Source organism: Gnatocerus cornutus, chromosome 1 (genome assembly GCF_029298725.1).
Source record: "Gnatocerus cornutus isolate USDA-ARS CGAHR chromosome 1, icGnaCorn1.1, whole genome shotgun sequence".
In the NCBI taxonomy this organism is placed as follows: Eukaryota; Metazoa; Arthropoda; class Insecta; order Coleoptera; family Tenebrionidae; genus Gnatocerus; species Gnatocerus cornutus.
This window is the reverse complement of record NC_142233.1, coordinates 34,952,583-34,977,126: the sequence shown is the minus strand read 5'-3', so window position 1 is coordinate 34,977,126 and position 24,544 is coordinate 34,952,583. Positions and strand designations below refer to the sequence as shown.

The 24,544-nt window shown below is 37.3% G+C and overlaps 5 protein-coding genes across 18 annotated transcripts in view; 2 read left to right on the top strand and 3 right to left on the bottom strand.

Annotated features, from left to right (window-relative positions):
• Nucleotides 1-5,256, bottom strand: part of Trpm (transient receptor potential cation channel, subfamily M) — a 60,304-nt gene extending 55,048 nt beyond the window's left edge. For all 11 annotated transcript variants that reach the window (XM_088030370.1, XM_088030417.1, XM_088030390.1 and 8 more), the window contains exons 1-2: nucleotides 5,174-5,256; nucleotides 2,277-2,379 (exon numbers count right to left, since the gene is read on the bottom strand). In XM_088030370.1, coding sequence (XP_087886496.1) covers nucleotides 2,277-2,306 — 30 coding nt within the window. In that variant the 5' untranslated portion in view covers nucleotides 2,307-2,379; nucleotides 5,174-5,256. The remainder of the gene's footprint in view (nucleotides 1-2,276; nucleotides 2,380-5,173) is intronic.
• On the top strand, nucleotides 4,728-7,566 carry Mthfs (methenyltetrahydrofolate synthetase). 2 transcript variants are annotated; one of them, XM_088030534.1, is made up of 2 exons: nucleotides 4,728-4,847; nucleotides 6,834-7,566. In XM_088030534.1, the coding sequence occupies exons 1-2, from the start codon at nucleotides 4,835-4,837 to the stop codon at nucleotides 7,457-7,459; spliced, it is 639 nt and encodes a 212-aa protein (XP_087886660.1). In that variant the 5' UTR covers nucleotides 4,728-4,834; the 3' UTR covers nucleotides 7,460-7,566. The 2 variants fall into 2 exon arrangements, with proteins under 2 accessions (XP_087886660.1, XP_087886667.1); XM_088030541.1 differs by lacking the exon at nucleotides 4,728-4,847 and adding an exon at nucleotides 5,740-5,878.
• A 1,829-nt stretch (nucleotides 7,567-9,395) lies between these two features.
• On the bottom strand, nucleotides 9,396-16,018 carry PKD (serine/threonine-protein kinase D3). 2 transcript variants are annotated; one of them, XM_088030459.1, is made up of 13 exons: nucleotides 15,928-16,018; nucleotides 15,636-15,779; nucleotides 15,446-15,590; nucleotides 15,262-15,399; nucleotides 13,044-13,225; nucleotides 12,281-12,696; nucleotides 11,970-12,238; nucleotides 11,732-11,920; nucleotides 11,535-11,683; nucleotides 11,257-11,487; nucleotides 10,632-10,815; nucleotides 10,316-10,584; nucleotides 9,396-10,269 (listed from the first exon to the last, which is right to left on the bottom strand). In XM_088030459.1, exons 2-13 carry the CDS (start codon nucleotides 15,765-15,767, stop codon nucleotides 10,159-10,161), a joined length of 2,415 nt encoding a protein of 804 aa, XP_087886585.1. In that variant the 5' UTR covers nucleotides 15,768-15,779; nucleotides 15,928-16,018; the 3' UTR covers nucleotides 9,396-10,158. The 2 variants fall into 2 exon arrangements, with proteins under 2 accessions (XP_087886585.1, XP_087886594.1); XM_088030468.1 differs by having other exon boundaries at nucleotides 11,970-12,232.
• Nucleotides 16,019-16,313: 295 nt separating this feature from the next.
• Nucleotides 16,314-21,166, top strand: LOC148182078 (uncharacterized). 2 transcript variants are annotated; one of them, XM_088030480.1, is made up of 8 exons: nucleotides 16,314-16,404; nucleotides 16,644-16,837; nucleotides 16,884-17,175; nucleotides 17,228-17,338; nucleotides 17,385-17,672; nucleotides 19,684-19,840; nucleotides 19,886-20,317; nucleotides 20,365-21,166. In XM_088030480.1, the coding sequence occupies exons 2-8, from the start codon at nucleotides 16,644-16,646 to the stop codon at nucleotides 20,949-20,951; spliced, it is 2,061 nt and encodes a 686-aa protein (XP_087886606.1). In that variant the 5' UTR covers nucleotides 16,314-16,404; the 3' UTR covers nucleotides 20,952-21,166. The 2 variants fall into 2 exon arrangements, with proteins under 2 accessions (XP_087886606.1, XP_087886614.1); XM_088030488.1 differs by lacking the exon at nucleotides 16,314-16,404 and having other exon boundaries at nucleotides 16,541-16,837.
• LOC148182077 (RAB6A-GEF complex partner protein 2) lies at nucleotides 21,134-22,574 on the bottom strand. The gene is made up of 4 exons (XM_088030512.1): nucleotides 22,130-22,574; nucleotides 21,823-22,091; nucleotides 21,442-21,775; nucleotides 21,134-21,394 (listed from the first exon to the last, which is right to left on the bottom strand). Exons 1-4 carry the CDS (start codon nucleotides 22,467-22,469, stop codon nucleotides 21,180-21,182), a joined length of 1,158 nt encoding a protein of 385 aa, XP_087886638.1. The 5' UTR covers nucleotides 22,470-22,574; the 3' UTR covers nucleotides 21,134-21,179.
• Nucleotides 22,575-24,544: the final 1,970 nt, after the last annotated feature.

The window sequence follows — 24,544 nt, the reverse complement described above, 5'->3', positions numbered from 1 at the left end:
TGAAAGGCGAAGCGTGCAAGCTGCGCTCACGAAAGCCACATCCAACTTACTTTTGCTCTTGGTTTATCCAGATAAGAAAATTGCTGAAAATTCACACACGTCAGTATCAAGCTTAGGGTTTAATTAAGATTAGATGAGTCTGAAACTTAATCACATGAGAGTGAAAAAAATAAATAAATAAAACAGAAGGATAAAAATGCAATGGAAAAACACAATTACTCGAGTCTCCGACATTTCAAACTTTTAAATTGCAATTTCCAAATCCTGATATCAATTTAATTAAAGCGGGCATTTTCGGATTTGTATTCCGCGTACACAGGAGAATATCAAATTAGTGTACGAAAGGCAACTTCCTTTTATAAGAAGTGACAAGATTTGGATCAACACTAATTGAATTTAAATCAACTCGATTTCATAGAAAAGCTCGTTACACATTGATCACCCCCAATTCTAAACCGGAAGTGCTCGTATCACATAAACGTTTCCGAGCCATCACTCTGCGTGTTATATACACTCTGATCAATAGGTATAATTGTCCATATAGCGGTATAAATACACGAATTTGCATTTGAGTGCTATTAGAGTGGCCTTGAGCTGAATTACATACGATTAGACATCGTAGAAGTTCAATCAGAGTAATGCACACACAATCAATTCCATTATATGGAGCTTTCAACTTCGTATCGTAAATTGGATGGATCTTTGATTATGACAATTTCGGCCTAAAATGATCTAATTTCGACAAATGGGAGTCGAAGCATGTAAGGATAAACAAAATTTTGTTCCACGTGGGTGAAGCTAATTTTCGTCGAATTTCAATCGCTAATTTGCGCTTCGAAAAGTTGGGAAGCTCCACGGAAAAATTATGTTGGTATTTCTGTTAGTTTGATATTACAGATTTGTCAGCGGTGTTACCAACAGAATTTAACTCATAGAATAGTTGAATTAGGCGCTAGTTTTCTTCGATTATAATGAACATAATAGCAATTTTTTTTGTTTAAAAATGTTTTCGATACGTTCATATTGAAAAAAGGAAATGTTGGAATTGAATTGGAGAAAAAAACAATGTTGTAGGAAACAGGCAGAAAGTTTGGGGTAAAGACCGTAATTGAAGAAAGAAGTGAAGAAGAGAGAAGAAAAAAAAATTGGACAGAATGAGAAAAAACATTTTTAATGAAAATTCTTAAGTCTAGTAGTAATTTTCAAGCTATGGCAATGAAATTTAGGGAGATTACAGTTTTTTACATGTTTATTAAGTGTGCAAAATCACAAAATAATGGCACAAAAAACTCAAATTTTGGATTTTTTTTAAGACAAACCAAAAGATTTGAAGATTTTTAACTAAAATTCGTAACTATGGTAATTCTGGAGATATCACAATAAAATTTAGAGGGATTACAGATTTTAGCATGTTTGATAACTGTGCAAAACCACAAAATCATCGCATAAAAAAATTTTGGAAACTTTGATACGAAAAAGAACCAAAAGTTTTCAAGAGTTTTAACTAAAATTCGTAACTCTGGTAATTTTTGAGAAATCACAATGAAATTTGGGGAGAAGCAAAAATTTTGAACTTTTTTAAGAAAAATTCGTAACTCTGGTAATTTTCGAGATATTATATTTTTAAATAATTTCGTCCTATTCCTCAAATCGATCAATTTTCTGAAAACCTCGAAGGAAGAGAAGGCAGAAGATACAAGAAGAAAACAGAATTTTAAACGAAGCCGGACAACACCTAAAGTGAAAAATAAAAGCGAGGAAACAAAAAGGGGAAACAGTAAAGTAAAAACTGTTATTTGATCTTTAATTCTCGATTACAGATCGTTCAGAAGTGGAAAAATTCGCAGAACAGTCATAGAAACAAAAATGCAGAAAACCACGTCAACATGCTGAGTTTTTTAAATTCCATCACAAAAACATCGAGATAAAAAAAAACACATTTAAAACACCTCGACTTCGATTACTTACAATTGTCGAAAAATGGCCAAAAGACCCCAGAACTTACCATCGTTGTACAACCTTTAGTACAACTTCAGAAAATATTTATCTAAAAAACAGACGCTCGAACATGAAGCTGTTAATTTCTTTAAATGAAACCATTAGCTCGACATGACCTTTCTAAGCCAACAAAGCCGGCAGCGATAATGCCTGAAAATTACAAAAACGAAGTCTCGGGCCGCACGCGATCGATTAATTGCAGTTTCAATTAAAAAAAAATCGTGCAATGTTGTTTTCAATGAATGATGGATGATGGATGAGTTGATCGGGTTTCTTACCGTTTTGGCGTGCGATTTGGACTTCCTCATGCTGGCTGCGCGTAATTTCACTGGACAATACTGTTTCTACCATTGTTTCACAAACCACTCCGTAGTTGTGGTTCTGTAACCAAAAAAAAAGTGGTTCAAATGTGAACAGTGAAACGAGTCGTGCAAATGTAATTTCAAGGAGTTGGACGGAAACTGCTTCAAAAGTACTGACGATCTTATCATTTAACAGAAGAAGAGATAAAACGCCCGTGAATTTAATAAAACAAGACCACATCTATGCACGTACTCGCCGAAATATCTGTAATTAGAGAAATAATTAATTAACTGCAGTTGCGGCACCGTAATTTCGATTTATTAGGGTCGAAATAATGAAGTTTCGTATTATTTGTGGAGTGCAGATCAGTGGATTTGGAAACGAAAATACGAAGTTATTGATTCCGTTGAACTCGAAAGAGGACGAAAATGGTTTAGATTTCTCGGAAAATAGAAGAATGTCGAATAATGGATTGTGCTAGTCGTTCTCAATAAATTCCGAGCAAATGAAGTTGTAGTTTTAAACTGAACTCACGTCTGTAATTTCAACATGCATTCGGGGCATTACTTTGCAGGACAAAAATTCGTTTACTGTAGACTTATCGGATTAGTTTCATCGAATTTGTTGTATAAAGTTTAGCAGCGCTCCTTCAAAATTCCTGAGATTTATAAGGATTTTTATGAGATTCCTAAATTTAGTTAATCTTGTGGGTGTTCTTAATCTATCGTAAAATTTTAAACTACTAAAAATAATAACTTTATCAATATAATACAGGGTGTCTATAAATGTTTCTAGCATCAAGGGCGGCTCTGGAATTCCTGCAATGTACTATTTTGCCGCTTTGTTTTCATAGTAAATATAACTATGTTTAACTACACTTAAAATGTCATTTACGCCAACGACGTTTCAGTTACGATTTTGAGTCAAAGTTTTTGATTTTCTGGTTTCAAAGCAAAATTGGAACAGTTTTTTTTGCTCAAAATTAACTTTGCTCTTAATTGGGTTTAACTGCAAATGTCAGTTGAAAAATCTAAACCCACATTTGTAAGGAGCGGCAAATTTCTTTGACAATTCATAGCCACCCTTGATGCTAGAAACATTTATAAACACCTTGTACATCAAATCATGTCAGATAACCTGACAAATTTTAATTTTATGATTAAATGAACATTAACTTATCTTATAGAAAATTTTGGAAATTTCTGCTGGAAACAACTTTTTAAATGACCCATCAGCATATTTACTAACAGCAAAATCACAAAATTATTGTACAAAAAACTCAAATTTTAGAAATTTTTATGCGAAAGCCAACCAAAAATTTTGAACTTTTTTAACTAAAATTCGTAACTCTGATAATTTTTGAAATATCACAATGAAATTTGAGGACATTACAACTTTTGACATGTTTATTAACTGTGAGAAATCACAAAATTATGGCACAAAAAACTCAAATTTTGGAAATTTTTATGCGAAAGCCAACCTAAAATTTTGAACTTTTTAACTAAAATTCGTAACTTTAGTCATTTTCGAGATTTTGCAATGAAATTTAAGGAGATTACAGCTTTTGACATGTTTATTAATTGTGCGAAATCACAAAATTATGCCACAAAAAACTCAAGAAAATTTTATACGAAGACGAATCAAAAGTTTTGTACTTTTTTAACTAAAATTCGTATCTCTGTTAATTTTCTAAATATCCCCATGAAATTTGGAGAGATTATTGCTCCTGACATTCTAATTAACGAAATCACAAAATTGTGGCACCAAAGAACGCAAATTTTGGAAATTTTTATACCAAAATGAACTAAAAGTTTTGAAGATTTTTTAATTCGTAACTTTGGTAGTTTTTGAGAAATTGCAATGAAATTTGGGGAGATTACAGCTTTTGACATCTTTTTTAAATGCGCGAAATCACAAAATTAAATAAAATTTTAAGACTATGATAAGAACATTAAGTTATCTTGATATAGAAAATTTTGGAAATATTTTTTGGATACAACTTTTCAAATGACCCATCAGCATTATCATGAAATGACACACAATTTTAGTGTTTAGTTTACCAAGAAACATTGTAATTAAACTCTTTTATCACAACTGCATACCTGCGATAAAACACAACTGTAGACATGAGAAATAGTATAAAATTAGTCACAAAAAGCTACTCAAGTGAAACTTTTTAGAATCGCCCCCGCCGATTTTGCCCGGAAAATTAACTTTAGATCTTGAAAATTATGTTGACCTATGAAAATAAACATCGCGTTGCGGCAGACCTTCCCCCGCAAAACAAATATTATCAATATTATCAACAAACATGTTGTAATTACAAACATTCATGGATAATCATGACCAAATAAAACCCACTTTACCCCCGCAATCATTAATAATTTTATCAATATTTCAACACCGGAAGCAGTCCGTACGAAATCAATCAGTTTCTTCCACGAAGCGATCAATTGAGCGTCATTTTTAATTGTTTTCTTTAATTTGATCCGGAAGCGAAGTCCCGGAAATCCCGTGGGAACAACAGGTGAAAATGATTTTCAAAGGTGAGTTTTTCTATTTGTGTCAAGACTGAATGGCAAAAAAACGAGCGCGACACCCAATTTACCGTCACATTGGAGTCGGCGACATAACCTCAAAAAAGTTTTGAGCGACGGCGGAAAAGCGCGTTTCCTGCCTAAAAATATTCCAGTTTGCACCAAATTAGAACTAAAGGTAAATTCAGGGTAAAAAAAGACTCAACACTCCGCGAAGTTGTGCATAATTATAAACAAATTAAATAATTTTAAATAATACAATCCCAAATGCGCAAGTTTTATTTTTTTGGAAACTGAGCCGAATTTAATTAATTTGAGTTGAAATTTTCACTTGCCTTGGCATGCGTCAAATAGAACTATTTATCGTAACAACTGCACAACACTCGTAAACGATACATTCCACCCCGAATTTCAAAACAGACTGAAATTGTTCGTTGGTTTTCGCTGGTGGTATCCCAAATCGGCCATGTTCGGAAACGTCACTTTTGCACGTAAACACGTGATCTGCGCCGAGAAGATAGCGCTCATAGCCATAATCCGTCAACTCTAGACGAATTAATCTGCGGAATTCTTAAAAAAATACTTCCAAATTGAGGATAAAAAGAACAAAGTTCCCATAATTTCTAACTTCTTTCCGAGATTTTTGATTTTAATTGCTTTGTGATCACTTGCTATCTTCACCCCAATGAGGTTCTCACGTGAATTCTAATTGATTCCGAGTATCGAAATTACGTACGATTGGATAACTTCGCCAAAGTTAAATTCGTATGTTAATAAAAATGCTCTTTATCCAATTGCTGGAAATAACGAATAATTAGCACGAATTTATTGTAGTGCAAACATTTCTGGACATTCGTGTTTGCTGTTATCGTTTATCACTGGAAAAATAATAATTCGACTATTATTTAGTTAATATTCAACATTGTAGATACGCAGTCTTGTTGCAACGTTTGTTATCTACAAGTGTAAATTAAGAGTAACAAAAGGAGCGTTTACAGCTCCCAAATATTTGTTGTTGCTATCAGGAGGAAGTTAAAGGGGTTTGTCATGTTTTTTTCTAGTAAATATTTAGTATTGTAAATTAACTACTCATATCTAGCGGGTTTGGTGAAAAATTAGTTATTTATTTGACGCTCTCCAGTACGAGAAAGTAGCTGTTTTTGTTGACATTGAAGATTATCGATGAAGGAGTGAAACTTGTCTGTTTTGATGATAGTAATAAGTGTTTTCTTACATTTTGTTCTTATTTATTGTGGTCACAATCAAGCCACTTATTTACGGTTTCCAACAGTCCGAAAAACGATGTGCGTCAGTAAAAATTTACGCGTACTTTAGACATTTTTTGAATTGTCCGTAAGCATGTTTACTAACTGTGTAAAATCACAAAATTATGTCACATAAAACTCAAATTTTGTAGATTTTTATGCGAAAGCCGAACAAAAATTTTGAACATTTTTAATTAAAATTCGTAGCTTTTTTAATTTTTGAGATATTGCATATTTGGGGAGATTACAGTTTTTGACATGTTTATTGACTGTGCAAAATTACAAAATTATAACTAAAAAAACTAAAATTTTGGAAATTTTTATGCGAAAGCTATCCAAAAATGTTACTATTTTAGTCATTTTTTATTACGTCACGCAATTACCTTCCAAAGATCGGAAAAACGACGCAATAACACATAATATTCCTTTTTTTGTTCTTTACTAGTTATTTAATACTCTCAATCTTTTGAACTTGACTCTAATTAGAATAATTAAACTTCGTGCTAACTAGAAAACAGGTCGCTTGTTTAGTCAAGTTTACATATAAATTAGTTTCTAATCTCCTAATTCGAAATAGTTGCGCTGGAATCTGGCGATCTCAAAATAATCCTCTCCAGAGCCCGCCCAGAAATAGCCATTGAAGAATTCTCTTCACTTTTACGACATCAAAACTGATAAACTCGTTACGAGGTCATAAAAATACGATAACTGTTCGTTTTCTTTCATTTAGCTTGCCAAAAACTGTGTCTTCCCTCAGCAGCGATGTCAACAATCGCCTCCGCCAAAGCCGCAATCCGGCAAGAAGTGGCCGAAAAACTCAAAACTCTCTCCACCGAAGAGAAGCAAAGACAGTCCAGAATAGTCTTTGAGAAGCTAATGAAGTTGCCATCATTCCAAAAAAGTAAGCGCGTCTCTACTTATTTGAGTATCGACAACGAGATCGACACTGAACCCATCATTAAGAAGATCTTCGAACTTGGCAAAGAATGCTTCGTTCCTCGGTACAGCAAAGCCGGAATGGAGATGGTGAAGTTGCGTTCGTTCGAAGACTGGGAGACGCTCCCTGTGACGAGCTGGGGGATAAAACAGCCGAAATTGAAGGAGGAACGAGAGGACGCTCTGAAGAGTGGAGGGTTGGATTTTATCGTCGCTCCAGGGGTTGCTTTCACGGCGAATGCGCTCCGACTGGGACACGGTGGTGGGTATTACGACCGCTTCCTGCGGGGTATTAAGGAATCTCAACCAGTTCCTCCAGCTGTGGTCGCTTTGGCGTTCAACGAACAAGTCCTGGAGGACTTACCAGTGACTGAGCTCGACGTGCAAATCGATTTGGTGCTGTACGCCGATACGCAATAAAACGCAACGCTCTGTATATGTACATGTACATTTAATATAAAATATAATTCCCTGTACCAAGCCAACACTATAATACAAATATATAAATACAGTTAAAATCAAATCCTCGTCAGGAAAGAACCGTTCTTAACACTTATAATTCACTAAAGTTTAAATACAATACTGAAGCACATTTATTAGGCCAGATTTTTAAGTGCAATACTATTGGTCTACCACACTATTCACAGTTCGGCAGAAGAGAATTTTTTCGAAAAAAATTCCTCATGAAAACGAAAACCAACAATGTGTTCTAGAGCACCTCCTTTTTCAAAAAAAGTCAAATTTTAAATCATCGTAGGTTGAATTACTTTTATTTTGGAATATTTTGGATATTTCTGTATCAATATTTGAATTTTCCTTAATTTTTAAACTTTTGATGGCTTAGCCGTTTAAAATTCTATAATCGACTACAGTATGTTTGCTGTGAAAAGCATTGATGTCACAACTCTAAAACCAAGGCAGATGGATAAGAAATTGGAATAACGTGGTTATCAAAATGTTATAACTAGTTTTTTTAATAATAATTTTTGTAATTTTAGTGCTACGGCTATGAAATTTAGGAAAAAATACAACTTTTGAGCCGTCAATTGAATACCAATTTTAGAAATTGTTGAGGCGGAGCAAAAAATGTAGACACCCTTTGTTTTTAAATTTTGAATGTTTTTATAATTTCAGTACATCGGCTACGAAACTTGGAAAAGTTACTACCTATGAGTTATGTACTAATTTTAATAAATTACAAAAGTCTAGAACGGAAGACACATACTTTAAAAATTTAACGAGGCAAAAATTTCCGACAGTCACCATTGAAATTCCGGAAATTTTATTGCTTCAGCATGAACTGTGGGAAAACTACTACTTTTGAGCCGTGTATTAATTAATTCTACCAAATTGCAAAATTGTAGAGCAAAAAGCATAATATTTAGAAACTTTGATTTTCAAGAGGAAGCAAAATGTTGTGACATCCACCCGTAAAATTCGTAATTTTAGTAATTTTTTTGTTACAGCTCTGAAAATTGGGGAATTTTCTACTTTTCACTCGTATATTAACTTTAGCAAACTGGAAAATTGTTGGAAAAAGGCGCACATTCTAGAGATTTTAACTGTGTACACTACTCAGCAAAATTAACGCAAAATCGGTCTATTAATTTTTAAAAATGGCTTTAAAAAATTATTGACTATTCACAGCAACTTACGATTACTTTAATTTGATAGAACATTTAGGGCAATCCAAAATTGCATATTAAACTTTTGCAATACATCAACACTAAACAGTTTCATTAACTGATTTAACACAAATGAGATAAAAAATCGTTAAAAAAGAAGTCAGAAATGGCTGTAAGCCACGAAGAATACTGATCACTTATTAATATTTGAGGCCAACTGTAAATCTCGAGGTAAAAATCACAGCGATTCCCACTTTTGTTTTTTGCAACTATTTTGCAACAAGTGTAAATTTTGTGGAAAAAATTTGATATTAAATTGTTAAAATAGTTTTAAAATGCATGTACATATTATTATTTTTTTTTAAGTTTGCGGTAATTTTGCGGCGCAGTGTAGTTTATAGTGCCAACCACGTTATTGGAATTTTTTTTACCGAATTATCTTGATTTTAGAGTTGTATGATGTATTGCTTTTCTCAGCAAATATTCTCTGGTCGATCATAGAATTTTAACCAGTAAATAAATTTAAAAAAATGCAATAATTATTGAAACATAAATTTTCAAAATGTAAGTAATTCAACCTACGATGATTTATTTAAAATTTAAATTTGACTTCTAGAACACATTGTTGTTTTTCGTTTTCATGAGCAATTTTCTTCGAATAAAATTCTCTTCCGGCGAACCGTGTATTGTCATCACAAGATCAGGTCAGAATTAATGGAATAAGTCCCTACTTGAGATTCAAATCATTTGGCGAATTTATAATATCAACAAACACAACCTTAAGAGTAAGACTTTCGGTCGTCTAACACTTGGCTTCAGGAGGATCACAACTCGGAAGCAACGAGTTAAAAGGCCACTATTTTGGCTAACGGAAGCGGAGTCAGTGTTAGACGAAGAAAAGCGGAGTCAAAGCTGCGGACACCGGTTTTGCAAAGGAATGATCTCTTGCGACAAAAAGAGTGTCGCAGCGCTTGACAGTCTTGTGTGAAAAATAAGTTAGTAACTAGTATTTAATTACACTTAGATCTTAACAATAAAATAAATACATAAGTATACACAATTAGATCAAGTACGAATATTAAAGCTTTTATTCCTACTACTGTGCACTTTTGCTTATTATTAAATTCGTAATATGAATTGAGTATTAAATGAGAGCAACCGGCACAAGTCCGCGATATTATACCTGAAGTCGAACCGCGCCGTAAAACGTGTCAACAATAAAACCAAAACAAAATATAAAATAAAATTAATATAAAAATAAACAATATAAGTAACTCATCGTAACATGGGACTGAGTTCATGTAAAGGTTGAACTGAGTCGTCTAGAAAAATCGATAAAAGTGCCGTGACTAAAAACTCTTGTGTTAACAAACATCACAGGACAGTTTTATCGACAACGAATATGTGTACCAATTCCACGAGTTTAATTTGAGCTGCCTATGTCTTCATACCCCGTAGGCACTTTTTAACGTTGTGGAGCCACCCTTTCTCAGGTCAGAGCTCCGACCTGTAGCGCTCCCATCTCGCATCATCGGATTCGTGGGTTAGATACCGGACGCTGATTTGATTCTCCAGAGTTCGCAAGTCGCACCAAGTTTGGTAGTCCTGCCAAATTCAATTACAGACAAACTCGCACCTTTGACGCCCTCACCTGTAGCCAGATATGCTGCAGCGACTTGTCCACGGTGTACCGCTTCCGCTGCTTCACTTGCAGCAAGTTGTTGATGAGGTCAATGGCGTCCGATGAGATTTCCTTCCAGGGGTTCGGCGGGTACATGAAAGCGGCGTTCTGAATCTGCTCGTTGATGTCTTCGTCCTCGTTGAAGGGAAATGTGCCGCTTAGACTTACGTAGACGATGACGCCGACGCTCCACATGTCCAAGGAGCGGTTGTAGCCTTTGTTGCGGAGGACTTCCGGCGCTGCAATTATGTTATAATTTTCCGGTTTTTTCCTTCAGAGAGATTACCGAGATATGCGGGCGTCCCGACGACGGATCTCCGGAAAGATTTCTCTCCGATGATGCGAGCGAAGCCGAAATCGCACAATTTCACCTGGGGGAACTCCGCGTCGGAACTTAAGAGGACGTTTTCGGGCTTTAGATCACAATGGACGATGTTTTTACTGTGCAGGTGCTTCAAGGCAATTAAGATCTGAAAGAGAGAAGAGTAAATTCCGGGATAATCAGGATAATGTGCCAGCAAACGCCCCATTTCCAGGGTTTATGGGCGAGTACAACCATTCGCTAGAATTGGTTTTGTAACGACCGGCATACAAAACGGAATACAACAGGCAATTTTCGAGCGTTATGGACGCGCTGCGGCGACATGTGCTCGAAATTGAGACGAACAGATTGTCTTTATGGTAACTAGACTCGCGAGAAATGGAATTTCGACGTTTTCTCTGCGATTTTTCCAGGCAAAACCTCAATTTCATTTTCATTGTTTCAAAATTGTCGCTTCAAATCCCAGTAATAAACCCAAAATTACTAAATTTTTGACACCTGCCACTGGATTTCGAGAAAATCTGAGGCCGTGATTGGTCCTCCGTCGCGCGAAATTTGAAATTTGGTGGATGCGCCGGGCTAAGCCTACCTGTGTGATCAAAAACTTGGTGACTCGCTCGGTCAGCCGCCCCTTCTCGTGCGACAAAATCATCTCCAGCATGTCCCCCTTCAGCTTCTCCATCACCACGAATATCCGCTCGGGCGTCTCGAACATCCTCTCTAAATTCACGACGCCCGGATGCGACAAATTCTGCAAAATCGCCACTTCGTTCTTGAGCTGCGCTTCTTGTTTTGTAGGAAATCTTAATTTGTCTATGACCTGGGGAAAGACAGTTAACAGAGAATTGTTTTTTTGACTCGACTCACTTTAATCGCAACTGGTCTGGAGGTCCTCCTGTGAATCCCCCCATAGACAATTCCGAATTGTCCCGAGCCGAGGACCTCGTCCGGGTAGATCTGGTAGATTTGACTCATGTCGGTGATGTGTTCTTCGGCTTCTTTGGCCTCTTCCGGTTCTGTGAAAGAGTGTTACTTCTGCGGGTACGAAGCTCTAAGTTACTTACTGGGCCCCGAGGTGACCGGCATGAGCGCCTGCCGAATGGACGTCTCCCAGCTCTTGGCCAGGTAAGCACCTATGCCGCTATCTGGCGGCGGTAAATTGACATTATTCCCATCCAGGAGGTCGAACAAAGGGTCTTGCCCGACGAAATAGTCAACGTTGGCAGTTCTAATTTCAAAACAGTGCATCACGTCTGTAAACAACCCCCACGAGTAAGTAAACCCCCCAAAAATCTGTTTTACCGGCTTGTTTGATGCGCGCCGAGTCAATCGCTAGGATCTCCGAAAGAGGGATCTCCCTGGAGTACTTGGAGCCTTGGTCGCTCTGGTAGAGAATGATGGACTTGGTGTCCAGTCTCCAGAAGTGCCGTCGCACCATTCTGTCTTTATTTGTGAAGTGCACCAACCAGCCCTCCTTAATCACCTTGGAGCCTCTTCGCTTCGTGTGTTTAACTGACTGGACTATTCGTTGTAATGGAATGTTGGCACTCGGAGAGGAAGAAGAACTACAACTACGAGTCATTTTCAAACAGAGTTACAAGGGGGAGTCGTACCTGGAAGGAATTGAGTCGTTGTCATCATCATGAACTGGAATAACTTCAATATATTTATTAGCACCATTCAGTTTTTCATTCTCATGCTCGTCTTCGACCAGAGTCATGTTGTACTGACTGTCATTACTCGCCGAACTTTCCGCGTATTCGGAATTCCCGGAGTCTTTCGGCAGCTCTCCGGTGCAGTCTTTGGGGACTTTATCAATGCATTTTTTATGTGCGTTGTAGTTACAGTCTTTGCATTGCAAGCCCTGCTTGAAGAGTCCTTTGAGTAATTTTTTACAGTACTGACAAACTGTTGGTCTGGTATAACTGTGCAAAACGAAAGTGTGCGGGATCTTTACGCGACTCGACAGTTCTTTCTCTACCCACACCGGACGTCCTCCCAGAGACGGAGATCTGTTTTGACCCTGAAACTAACGAGAAAGCTAAGAAACTGCCGGGAAAACGGTGTTACGCAAACGTGGCGGGGTTGCTATTGGTACTACTGATTCGGTTTTGAATAAAACAAAAACTGGAGTAAATAAAATATATTAAAAAAAATATACATAGAAAAATAATACAGAGCTAAACCTCCACCAATAACAGGTCTTTCATGACATGGACGGAACAATATCACAATTAAACAAAAAGTAATATCAGAATTGAATACTGAGTGTGCAAATAGTCAAAAAACACTTGAGTGTATTAAATGCTTTGTTATGATAAAATAGGACTAATCCTTGAGATTGGCGCCCCCCGTAAAAAAATTAGCAAGTCTTACCAAGCTACTGTCCTCTGTTTGCGTGGAATTCGCCGACAAAAGCGACGAATTCGAGCCGCCTGAGGGGCTCCTCGGCAGCTGCAGCGTGGTTGAGCGCCGCCGCTGCTTCTCCTCCAGCAGAGTATAAGAGCAATTATTCGGAACTTTAACCACGCAGCGTTTATGATAGTTTTGGCCACAACCTGAGAAAACCAACAAAATAATTAATGTAAAGACGAGGGGTAATTATGCCTCAAAAATGGCATAGATCTGATTACCAAACTAACTGATTTCCCCAGATTTCCTGTGATTTTCCTTGATTTCCTGATGATTTCCCCTGATTTCCTAGTGATTTCCTTGGAAATGTTTGTGAAATCATTAGGAAATCAGAGGAAATCTGTATTTCCTTGGAAATGTTTGTGAAATCATGAGGAAATCACAAGGAAATCAAGAACAATCAACTGTAAATTACCAAATATGTTTCAATTATCTCAGATTTCTCGAAAATTTTCATTAATCAACTTATTTAAAACTTAGGTGAAGCGAAATAATTTCAGCCTGATACGAGAAATAATAATTGATTTTAGACCTTATGCCTTAATAACTAGTCCTGACTTCTGAGGAAACAACTCAAGTTACTGTTGTCATGGAACACAGTTACAATGAAAAGAAAAAATTTAAAATAAAAATTAAATATTTTTTTCAGACAGTCTTCTCTTTTTTTTTAAATGAAAATTGTGTTGCAGTATTATGAAACGTTTTTAAGTTATTTATAAAACAAATTGAGCTAAATCAATTTTTTTATTGCCTATCTCATGTAGTTTAATACAGAAAGTCGCCATATGCAAAATGTCAATCAACTCTTTTAATAGATATTTGTGTGCCAAGGCCAAAACGTGTTTCTTTTTTGGCCGAGCCTTTTTTTAATGGCTGAGGCCAGAAAGAAGGCGAGGGCAAAATGGCACTTTTTGGCCGTGACGCATACAAGATTTTTTTAGGCGACATCATTAAATTTAGTTAATTAATTTTTATTATGATTTATTGATTTAATCATTTATAACAACTAAATCATTGTAAATATTTATGATCCTTCAGAAAAGTTCATATTTTTTTATTTACATTTGCAGTTGCGGCATGTGCAGCTTCACAATTTGTATGAATTAGGTTTGATGTGCTTTTTGATGTTGCTAGACATGTTCATTTTCAATAATTCAACACGTCTTTGTTGCACTTTACAGCAGTTTGTCAATTTGATTTTACCCAAATAATTATAAAATTGGGGGCAATGCTTTTGAGGCCTAAAAATTGGGGGTAATGCTTTTGAGGCCTAAAAATTCCATTTTCAGTTTAAGTCGCCTAAAAATACATTTTTTAATGCAGTTTTGAAGGGTTTTAAAAAATGTACGTGTTTTTTCGCCAAAGAGCTAAAAACCTACTTTTCCATTATATTGTAATACAGTAGAACTCCGATTATCCGAGCTCCTCGTGGAAGGCTCCTCGGATCATTAAAAATTCGGATAATATTATTATTAGTAGAGTATTATTTAAAAAGTTTAACAATAAATGCATGTGTATGCATATTTCATATTCTTTATTTTCTTAAGCTACAAAATAATCTATTTTGTCTTGTTTTAAGAACGCATAAAAAACTAACGAAAAAAATGTATGGCTTAACTTGGATAAATCGGACGCATTTTTAATTGCAATTCGGAAAATACTACTCCAACTACTTTCGAGAAGCCGGCTCGGATAACGCAGATAACCGGAGTTCTACTTGTGAAATTCTGTTTAAATTGCGAAGGCCGGTACAAGCTTCGTTCTGCAAGATTCCTATTAGTATTGGAGTAATGTTCTGCCTACAGGTTATTAAAACAAACTGTATACTTTGAGACATTTTAGTGACATCTTAAAAATTTTCTTTAATTTTATTGCTAGTAATTTTACTCGACTGGTTTCATCGTGATTTCCCCTGATTTTCTAGTGACTTCCCTTGATTTCCTAGTGAATTCCTCTGATATCCCCTAATTTCCTAAGACTTATACACCGATTTCCTAGGAAGGCCAACCCCTCGTGTAAAGGCGACCTTGCCGGATTTTAATTGCGGCTTTGTACACTAGAGGTACAGAAATATTTACCGCGAGTAAACAGCTCGGGCAAACATTGTAAATATTTAAAATTTCTCTCATAATCTTAGGGTCAGATAATCATCTCCAAGGTCACAAACTTTGCCATTTCTCACCTTCACACTTGAGCCCTTGGCGCACGAGTCCAAAGAGCATCTCGCCACAGAAATCGCAGAACGTCGGAGTCTTGTAAGAGTGAACTGAGAGAGCGTGGGGTCTGACTATCGTGATATCCGGCGTCGACGAAGTCATCACTGAAACCATAAAATCAGTTCTGATACTGTTAAAACCCGAACGCACCTTTTCCTGTCAAGACAATCTCAATGAGCGTCTCGTCGACGATTTCCGACGCAGAGTTGATGAACTGGAGGATGTTATTCGAGTTGTATTCATGGCGGAAAAGGAGCAGGCGGTCTTCAATCCGGTTGATTCCATGGTCTGGAATCTGAAATCAAAGAGTAAGGGGGTTGGGAGCACCACAAACACTCACTTTAGAGTTGAGGAAGCTGCAGGCCAAGTCCTTGATGGTTTTGAGGTTTAAGGAAGCCACTGGAACGGTGATAGCATCTCGAATCAGCCCAAATTGGAAGAGAAATGTTACTTCTGGCCCCTGTCCATCCATTCTTGGTTAGAACTAGCAGGGAAAACAACATTGTAAATACATGAGGGGTCTAGTTGGACACGTGGGGGTAGTTTAGACAAATTTAACGAGGTTCTGCAATAAGACCGATAGTACCGTTAGGCAACTCCTATGATCTTGCAAGAAGTGTGACGACACTTACGTCATACATAAAACACGCCAACGGACACAAACTAATCGCCACTAACTGGTTCTTTTTTATTTACTATATTACAAAGCATTAATAAATAAATTGAGAAAACAACCTCCTAAGACACTAAATGACGTACAAACATGACAGGTTGACAAATGACAACAAAAATTCAGGGTTGACAACCACGAAAACAACCGTGAAGGAGTGCCAACATAACTCGTCGCGGGAGCCAATCGGAGCGGATCCAGCCTACTACTGAACTGACACAACTCCTGCGCGGCGAAGACAGGTGAGGTAATTAATTTCATCCCTAAACTTTCAACCCTTAGTTTTACCCCCATAACGTTTAATTCGCTTTTCCGAGAACCACCGAATCCCCCCCGTGCGCGGTCTGTCATGCGCATTGACATTTGGACGCGCCTGGAAAATAGTCCGCCTCCATTTTATGTATACGCGTGATAAAACGGTTGACGACGTTCCAGGGGCGTAAGTAAAACCAATTTGTGAAAATTCACCCCCTTAATTGCATCCCTCTATAATCTTATCGGTTTTTGGGGGTTATTTCGCGGGTGTTTGCCGTGGCGACGTAAACTCGATTCGCCTAATGGTAATTAAGTGAGAGCGATTTTAGGCTTGCCCCAAACTTGGTTGCATATAGTGTCGTCATTTCCCTGTTTTGTAAATAGAGTTTAGGGCTCTGGTGATTTTTGTGTTGTTTCTAACAGATGGAGGAGGGTTTAAGTGTGAAGGTAGAGACCCCATCTCGCAAGAATGAAGAAACGATCGTCCTTCAAAACATCCCCATGGAAAATGAGGAAGAAATTCCCATAGTTTTCGGCGATTACATGGAGAACAACTCCGATGGGAACCTCCACGTTAATAGCGTCCAAGAGGATGTTATCCACACCTACATCATTGAGTATGTTTACTTTTCAGACTAGTCTATAATTTACAGTTTTATGTAGGCAAGAAGAGTACAACAACATTGAATATGAAGAAACTACAGTTGTTGAGCAACAAGACACTGACGACGAAACAACTGACCTCAAGAGAGACGAGCAAAACGCTGATCTTGATGAGAGTTCAGCTGCTGAAGTTGAAGAGAACTCAATGGACTTTGACGAAGAGTATGTTGATGAAGTGGAACCTGAAGAGGACGATGTTGAGGATGATCAACCTGACTATGTGGATCCTCTGGAGTTTGAAGGGGGCGACTTTGAGTGCGATCTGTGTCATCGCAAATTCAAAACCACAGCTGTGAGTTGGTTTATTCCCCCTTTTATCCTTTCTAACTTGTTTTTTGTCACAGGGCTTGAAGAGACACATCACGGTTAACCACGCAGAAGAAGAAGACTTGAAGGACCCTCTGACTTTCCAGCTGTGCCCTTGCTGTGGGGAGCCCGTGGATTCAGCCCACACTGTAATAACTTCCATTGTTGCAATCAGTAGATGATTTGTTTTTGTAGATTGGCGACTTTAAATGCGAGAAATGTGACAAGCTCTTTGTCCAACAGAACAGTTTAGATCGGCATTACAGCATAGAGCACTGTGAAGGAGAAATCTTCAAATGCGTGGACTGCAGAAAGGATTTCAAACTGAAAGAGCACCTCATTGAACACATGAAAGTCCATCCTCTGTCTAAATGTATCAAATGCCCCGATTGCAGTAGGGAGTTTACCAGGAAATACCATTTAGATAGACACATTGCTCAGACTGGATGCAATGGGGCGCCCAGGAAACAATTTGTCTGCAAGGTAAAGCGTTCTTTGAGGGGTTAATATGCCTCAAAAATGGCATACCTGTGATTTTCCCTGATTTCATAGTATTTTTTCTTGACTTCCTAATGATTTCCTAGAAATGTTTATGAAATCGTTAGGAAATCGGGAGGAATCAACTGTGAGTTACCAAATACTTTTCGATTATCCCAGATTTCTTGAAAATTTTTAGTAATCAACTTATTTAAATCTTAGATGAAGCATAATGATTTCAGACTTTTAGGCCTTATGCCTTAATAACTAGTCTAAGTTATGTTCGATGGTCCTGACTTCTGAGGAAACAACTCAGGTTACTGTTGTCATAGAACAGTTACAATGAAACGATGACTGTCGATTTTCTTACAACAAATATTTACTTCACCTTACTTCATTTAAAAAAATAATGGATTTTTTTTTATTTGGTATGCTAAAAGAACAAAATTTCTGACATCATACCAGAAAAAAAGTTCAAAAAAGAAGTAAGAAATAAGTGGAACAAGTAATAAAAGTTTTTTTTTAATTACGTGACTTTTGAAAATTTTGAAATTCTTCATCAAAAAAATCTTTTTAATAGAAATAAGTGATAATCTTGAGTTTTTATATCGAGAGGTCAAATAAAAACTCATCCTCAGTTGGCTTTGGAAGTTCAAGTCATGTCTTTGATTAGAATTAGAATTAGAATAAGCTTCTGGGATTGGTTGTTAATTTTTTATCCTTTCTCGAATACCATTTAACTTAATCAATTTTTGTTTTTAAAATTTACCATCTGTCTTGCTGCCGGCACCTTCCCTTGTTTTATGGGTCATGAGTTCTAGGACACCTGTATAGTCTTGAAAATTTTGCTAATCAAAAACATTGATAACTTAAATATGTATACTTTTATATTATTTGAAAATTGTGTTGCAGTATTAAGCGTTTTTAAGTTATTTATAAAACAAATTGAGCCAAATCTAGTATTTTTATTGACTATCTTGTTTAGTTTAATGCAGAGAGTCGCTGTATGCAAATTGTCAATCAACTAGGGAGCTAAAAACTATATTTTTCCATAATATTATAATAGAGTAGAACTGCGATTATCCGAGCTGCTCGTGGAAGGTATGGGCTAAACTTGGTTAAAGCGGACGCATTTTTAATTGCTATAAACATTGCAGTAAACATACGTTTTAAGGCAACAGAATTATTTGAAACGTTTTTTTAATTCAAAATATGTAAAACTTTAACAGAAATTATCAACATCTTAACAGTAACAATTTTTAATATTGTAAGAAATTGAAACAATTAACTCTTATCAGACATATTACATAAAAGTAACTTTTGTAGTAAAAAAAATCTGGAACTTTCATTTATTTATTTTTTTTTGGTCCCAAAATTTTCTCTGCCACTTGAATTTTCAGTTTTCTTAATTATGAAGAATTTCATTCCAAAAGAATTTGTTTCGAGCATTTTTCTTAATGTTTGCGAACACTACTATTCAAGGACAGAAATTTTAACTCATAATTTTGTTTTTGCTCTCTACTCTGATTTAAATTTCATTAAACTACACCAACTTTTACTCATGAAATTCCAAATTTAAACTTTTCTAACATTGGAAGCAAAAATACGAAGTAGTTGGTCTTCGATTTGTGCGTTTTTTTTTGTAATGCACGGATAATCCGCACCCGGATAATCGAGGTTCTGCTGTAATTTGTGAATTTTTGTTTAAAATGTGAAGGCCGCTAGAAGCTTCGTTCTGCAAGATTCCTATTAGTATTGGAGTAATGCTCTGTTCACAGGTTATTAGAACATACTGTATATTCTGAGACATTTCAGTGACATCTTAGAAATTTTCTTTAATTTTATTGCTAGTAATTTTACTCGACTGATTTCTTTGTGATTTCCCCTGATTTCCTAGTGAATTCCTTCCGATTTCTTCTGATTTCCCCTGATTTCCTAGTGATTTCCTAATGATGTCCTAGGGAGGCCAACCCCTCGGCGTTCTTTCTCAAATTCAAGCTCCACTGGTTTGTTTTAGGTGTGCAACAAAGTGTTTCATCGCAAAGACAACTTGGCGGATCATTTGAGGGCCCATGCAGGCCAAGGGAAGAGGAAGAAGGTCTTTATCTGCGAATACTGTCAGAAGGAGTTCCACGGTTCTGCTTTGCTCAACATTCATATTAGGACACACACAGGTGAGGGTTGTTTCACGTGGACCTTCCCTTATTTTTTTTTTTCAGGTGAAAAACCATACGCGTGTGATTTGTGTCCGAAGAAATTCCCCTCTAGTGGGGCAATGAAGAAACACAGAAGGATGCACACTGGGGAGAGGCCCTACGCCTGTAAAGAGTGTCACAACCGCTTCGCCGCCAAAGAGACCCTCAACCGCCACATGCGCACCCACACCGGAGAGAAGCCCCATTCATGCCAATTCTGCGGAAAATCCTTTATTCAAGCTTCCCAACTCCGCGCCCACATTTTCCACCACACTGGTGAGAACGCCTACACGTGCCCCCACTGCAACAGAGCATTTAACCGAAAACTCAGACTCACTACTCACATCAAATATATGCACGAGGGGGCCGAACCCATGTCGTGCTCCCAATGCGACAAGACCTTCTTCAGGAAGGAGGATTTGGCCCGACACTTCTTGTCACACACCGGCGAGAGACGTAAGTTACCCCACCTATCAAAAGTGTCTTTAAATTCTTCTTTGCAGCCTTTGAATGCGACGTGTGTCACAAATCCTTCGCCGTGAAATCCTCGCTGAAGATCCACCAATTGACCCACCGCAAAGAGCCCCCGTGCAGCTGCGACACCTGCGGGCGCGCGTTTATCCGACAGGATTGCCTGATGCGGCACATGCGGGCTCGTCATCGAGACGTCCTCGAGGATATCATGGCGAGTGCTGAGAAGAAGAGGTTGCAACAGCAGTTGTTGAACGCGGCGACCGAAGCTGTCGCTAAGAATCAAGGGAGTTTGACTGAGAATATGGTCTGGAACGAACTGACTTTGACCGAATCCATTAAGGAGCTGTTGACGATTCTGGTGGACGAGGCGTGTTTGCAGGATTTCGGGTTCCCGGACGCTCCCGTTGATAAGATCCTGGACTCTGTTATCAAGCGGTGTGGACACAAACCGGCGTCGGAGGAGGATTTCGATTATATCGGGAGAATGCGCGAGAACGCCAAGTTGTTGTTTACTGTCGTCATTGATGATGAAGCTGTAAAGTCGCTGTTGAACAATCAGACGGTGGACGAGGTGATACTGCATGTTTTGAGGCTAGCAAAGGCCGAGAGTACTTAGGATTATTATGATTGAGAGCGTATTTCTACAGCGATTTGTAATTGTCACTGTTTTATTATTTCGTCTTTATATTTTTTTCATATACTGTTTAAATTGACGTTGGTCACCTTTATCAACTTCAGTAGATTACTGACTTTTTGGGTTATTGTATGTGTATGGGAAAGTATTGTTAATAATACATATTTTAATAAAAAAGCAGTTTATCTAATACAAAACGCTCGTTTTCGATTATCTAATCACCAATTTGTGAGCGGTGTTGCCTTGAACCCCCTGCGCCACGTGAATGGGGGTGGTGGAATACAACCTTATGGGCAAACTCCAGACCATCGTCTCAATGGGGATCTCTGAAGGGGCTTGCCAACCACACTGGTCCACTCCTGGGGCCTCCAGGTCCTTGCTGGTGCTCGTTACAAACTCGAAATGTAATCTCCATCGCAGTGCGACTAAAATATTCACGTAATCAATTTAAAAAAAACGCAGAAAATACTACCCAAATGTGTGCTAAAAGCGGGGGTAACATGAAGAGGAATCGGCAAAATTAACTGCGTGTATTTATACCCCAAACAAACTTCATGATGTTTACTGAACGTTGTAATTCTGACTTGTTTAGACTTGTCCTTTTCTTTGACGTCAAGAGTGGTCTCCTCCTCGCATTGCAAGGAAACGGAAACTTGAACACAATTGACCGTGGCTACTGTGAAATCAAAAGTCCCTATGATGTCTTCTCCTAGTTTATACGCGGGTTTGAAGAGGCAGAATCTGGCGACTTTGCCCCAAGTGTTGGAGATCATGTAGAAATTGGGATTTCGCCTCGCTGTGATGTTCTACCAAATAAAAACAATAAAGTCCGTCCAGACTGACTTCGTTTCACCTGTAAAGTCTGCAGGGAAATGTCCAGAGTTGTTTCCTTCTGTCGGATCTCCAGGAAAGGATTCGCTGGCGTGAGCTCCTCCGTCGTCTCATTGCAAGCCCCATCGTTCAGCGACACCTCACACAGCGGCAAGATTCTGATCGGCACCCTTAATAATTTCACCGGACTGTTTACCCTCTGAGTCCCAATGATAATTTTATAAGAATACTTCACCAACTGCCCTCTGTAGGACGGGGGCGCATCCGCCGGAATCTTCTCTCTATAAATATCTAAACCGACTATGAAGAAACAACAAGGGGGTACTTACACGTCTTGGTTTGCCCCGGAGACAACCTCAGATCACAGAAGAGTATTTTAGGCTTGGTGGCGATCTGCACTTGGCCCGATTCGTGGCTCGACGCCCCCAATGCAGTGTCCGCGAATGTTGGCTGGAGACTCAGCCGGTCGTCTTTTTGGATTTTGGAGTCCGTGAAGCACTGGCAGTGGATTTGGGCCGCGGCCCAGGCCAAACTCTCGAAGACGTCGGTGTGGCTTTGGGACACTTTGTGGGAGGCCAAGGGCGGGTGGCTGAAGGAGATGGTGCACTCCACGGTCTCGCCGGATAGGAAGACGTGGCCGTGGAGGAGTCTCGCGGTCACTTCGATCATTTTATGGGCGAAATTCTTGTAAACATGAAAGTAGGTTATGTTGACGTTTTGACGTTTAACTTGATACCAACAGAAAAAGCACTAGGTGCAAGCTGCAAGCGCAATGGAACCAAATTAGGCGGCAATTCAAATATCGACAGTGGCGGCGGGTTGGAGGGATCTTAACACCACGTGGCTTAAAATTCCGTTCACGATGGACTATGAATTATGTGCAGAAAACGGCATTATTAGGGTAACGACCCCAATAGATGGACGAATGTTACTTTAAAAACAGATTATAATAAATTTAGGAGAAAAATCATAAATATAATTGATTTTTTTATAGTTTGTACGGTGAGAGATTGAATGACAGAAAAGTATCTAAATCTACGCGATAAAAAGTGTACCATACGCGCGATATTTAAAATAACAAAATAACCCCAGTTACTGACAACCCTGTCAACCCATTTCGCGTAGGAATTTAGTGTTTTTAGTGAATTTTGTAGCATAATTCGCTACCAACCTATATGTCAACTGTCGAAATCTCCCAATCTTTCACCGGATAAACTATATTAATGTGCATATTCATGAGGCTTTGCTGTTTTGAAATTTTGCATACACTCGGCTACGCTACCAGTACCACTTTTCTGCCGTATGCCTTTTGTTATAACAAAATTTACTATTTTTTAATTTAACTCTTTTTTATATGATAAATATAAATAAATATAAATCTTTTTTTTGTGATAATATTAATTTGACATTTCGCTGTTTTGCCTCACTAGCGACACCGCTAGTCAAAATCTGCCAGAGAATGTATCAGCTGTGTCTGTTATTATTTATTTAATTTAATAATGAGGTATGTATTGTATAATTATATTTGTATTTTAATAATATAGCAATAAATCGAAATGAAAAAGTTTTGAAAAATTATAAAAATTTGTTGGCCATTTATTGGTGATAAATGTCTTGTATAATCAAATCTTTGTATATACAAATCTGTATAATAAATTTGCAATTTATATTTAAGTATTTTATATTCATAACAGAAGTTTGTTACTATCGCGGAATCAAAATTTCGAACATTAAATTGATTGATGTTTAAAAATTGTAAACTGTCCTTTATCTTTATAACCTTAAAATTTATAAACGGCACAGCAAGTGTCGGAAATTTATTGTATGGCAGTCACATCAGTCACAATGACAATAAAGCTTGCTTCACATTGTCATGTCAAAAAGTGATGTTCGAAATTTTGATTCCGCGATAGTAATACGCTCTGATTTATATGTATTTTATTCTTTTTTCAGATGTCTGATAAAAAAATATATAAAGTGCACTGAAAAGTGGATCTATGACAAAGCAAAACTTGGACAACTTTAACAGCTTCTGAGTGGCCAGAATATCATCAAAAAATTAGAGAAACCAAAGGTAAAAACCTTAGAAGCGGAAGAAAAGAAAATAAAACGAAAATAAAAGAAGAAGAAGAGGATAAAATGAAGAAACAGAAAAATAAAAAAGAGAAAAACAAATATTAAATAAAAAAAAACCGAATTGACGAAGAAAAAAGCTGAATTGAAACGGAAAATAAAAGAAGAGAATTTGAAAACCAAAGAAAATCAACCTCTAAAGGAAAAAAAATATAATATATTATTTTTGTTATATTCTTTAAATTTTTATCAATCAATAGTTAAGATATTAACATGTGGTTTGAGATACAGGGTGTTCAAAAAATGGCGGACCAACTATTCACTACGTGAATCTTCAGATAATATGTAACTAGTAGCTAAATTAAGTTTTTTCAATTATTGAGTACTTCGTTGGAAATCTACAGCCACTTAAAGGGGCGCTAATTATGGCACAAATTTTTCCTTATAATGAACTCAAGGTTTACAAAATTCTACTAGAGTTCATGTTTTGGGTGATATTTACATACCTAAATGCCTTAAATGCCTTAAATGTTGATGCAAAACGTTATTTTGCACTTTTAAAATTAAGCTCAAAAGCGAAAAATTAATCTGGCACCATTTCACTTCAAGAATTCAGTAATTAATTATTGCCTAGTGCCTGACAATGACCATTTTTTTAGAAAAGTCAAACA

Coding starts and splice junctions, on each gene's coding strand:
- LOC148182078 (XM_088030480.1), top strand. CDS start 16,644: ATGGAGGAGGGTTTAAGTGTGAAGGTAGAGACCCCATCTCGCAAGAAT. Junction 17,673..19,683: donor GGAAACAATTTGTCTGCAAG/GTAAAGCGTTCT, acceptor GGTTTGTTTTAG/GTGTGCAACAAAGTGTTTCA. Junction 20,318..20,364: donor GTCACACACCGGCGAGAGAC/GTAAGTTACCCC, acceptor TCTTCTTTGCAG/CCTTTGAATGCGACGTGTGT.
- LOC148182077 (XM_088030512.1), bottom strand. CDS start 22,469: ATGATCGAAGTGACCGCGAGACTCCTCCACGGCCACGTCTTCCTATCC. Junction 22,092..22,129: donor TCCGGGGCAAACCAAGACGT/GTAAGTACCCCC, acceptor TAGTCGGTTTAG/ATATTTATAGAGAGAAGATT. Junction 21,395..21,441: donor CGCTTTTAGCACACATTTGG/GTAGTATTTTCT, acceptor TGAATATTTTAG/TCGCACTGCGATGGAGATTA.
- PKD (XM_088030459.1), bottom strand. CDS start 15,767: ATGGATGGACAGGGGCCAGAAGTAACATTTCTCTTCCAATTTGGGCTG. Junction 11,921..11,969: donor GGCGCGCATCAAACAAGCCG/GTAAAACAGATT, acceptor GGTTGTTTACAG/ACGTGATGCACTGTTTTGAA. Junction 10,270..10,315: donor TGCAGCATATCTGGCTACAG/GTGAGGGCGTCA, acceptor TGAATTTGGCAG/GACTACCAAACTTGGTGCGA.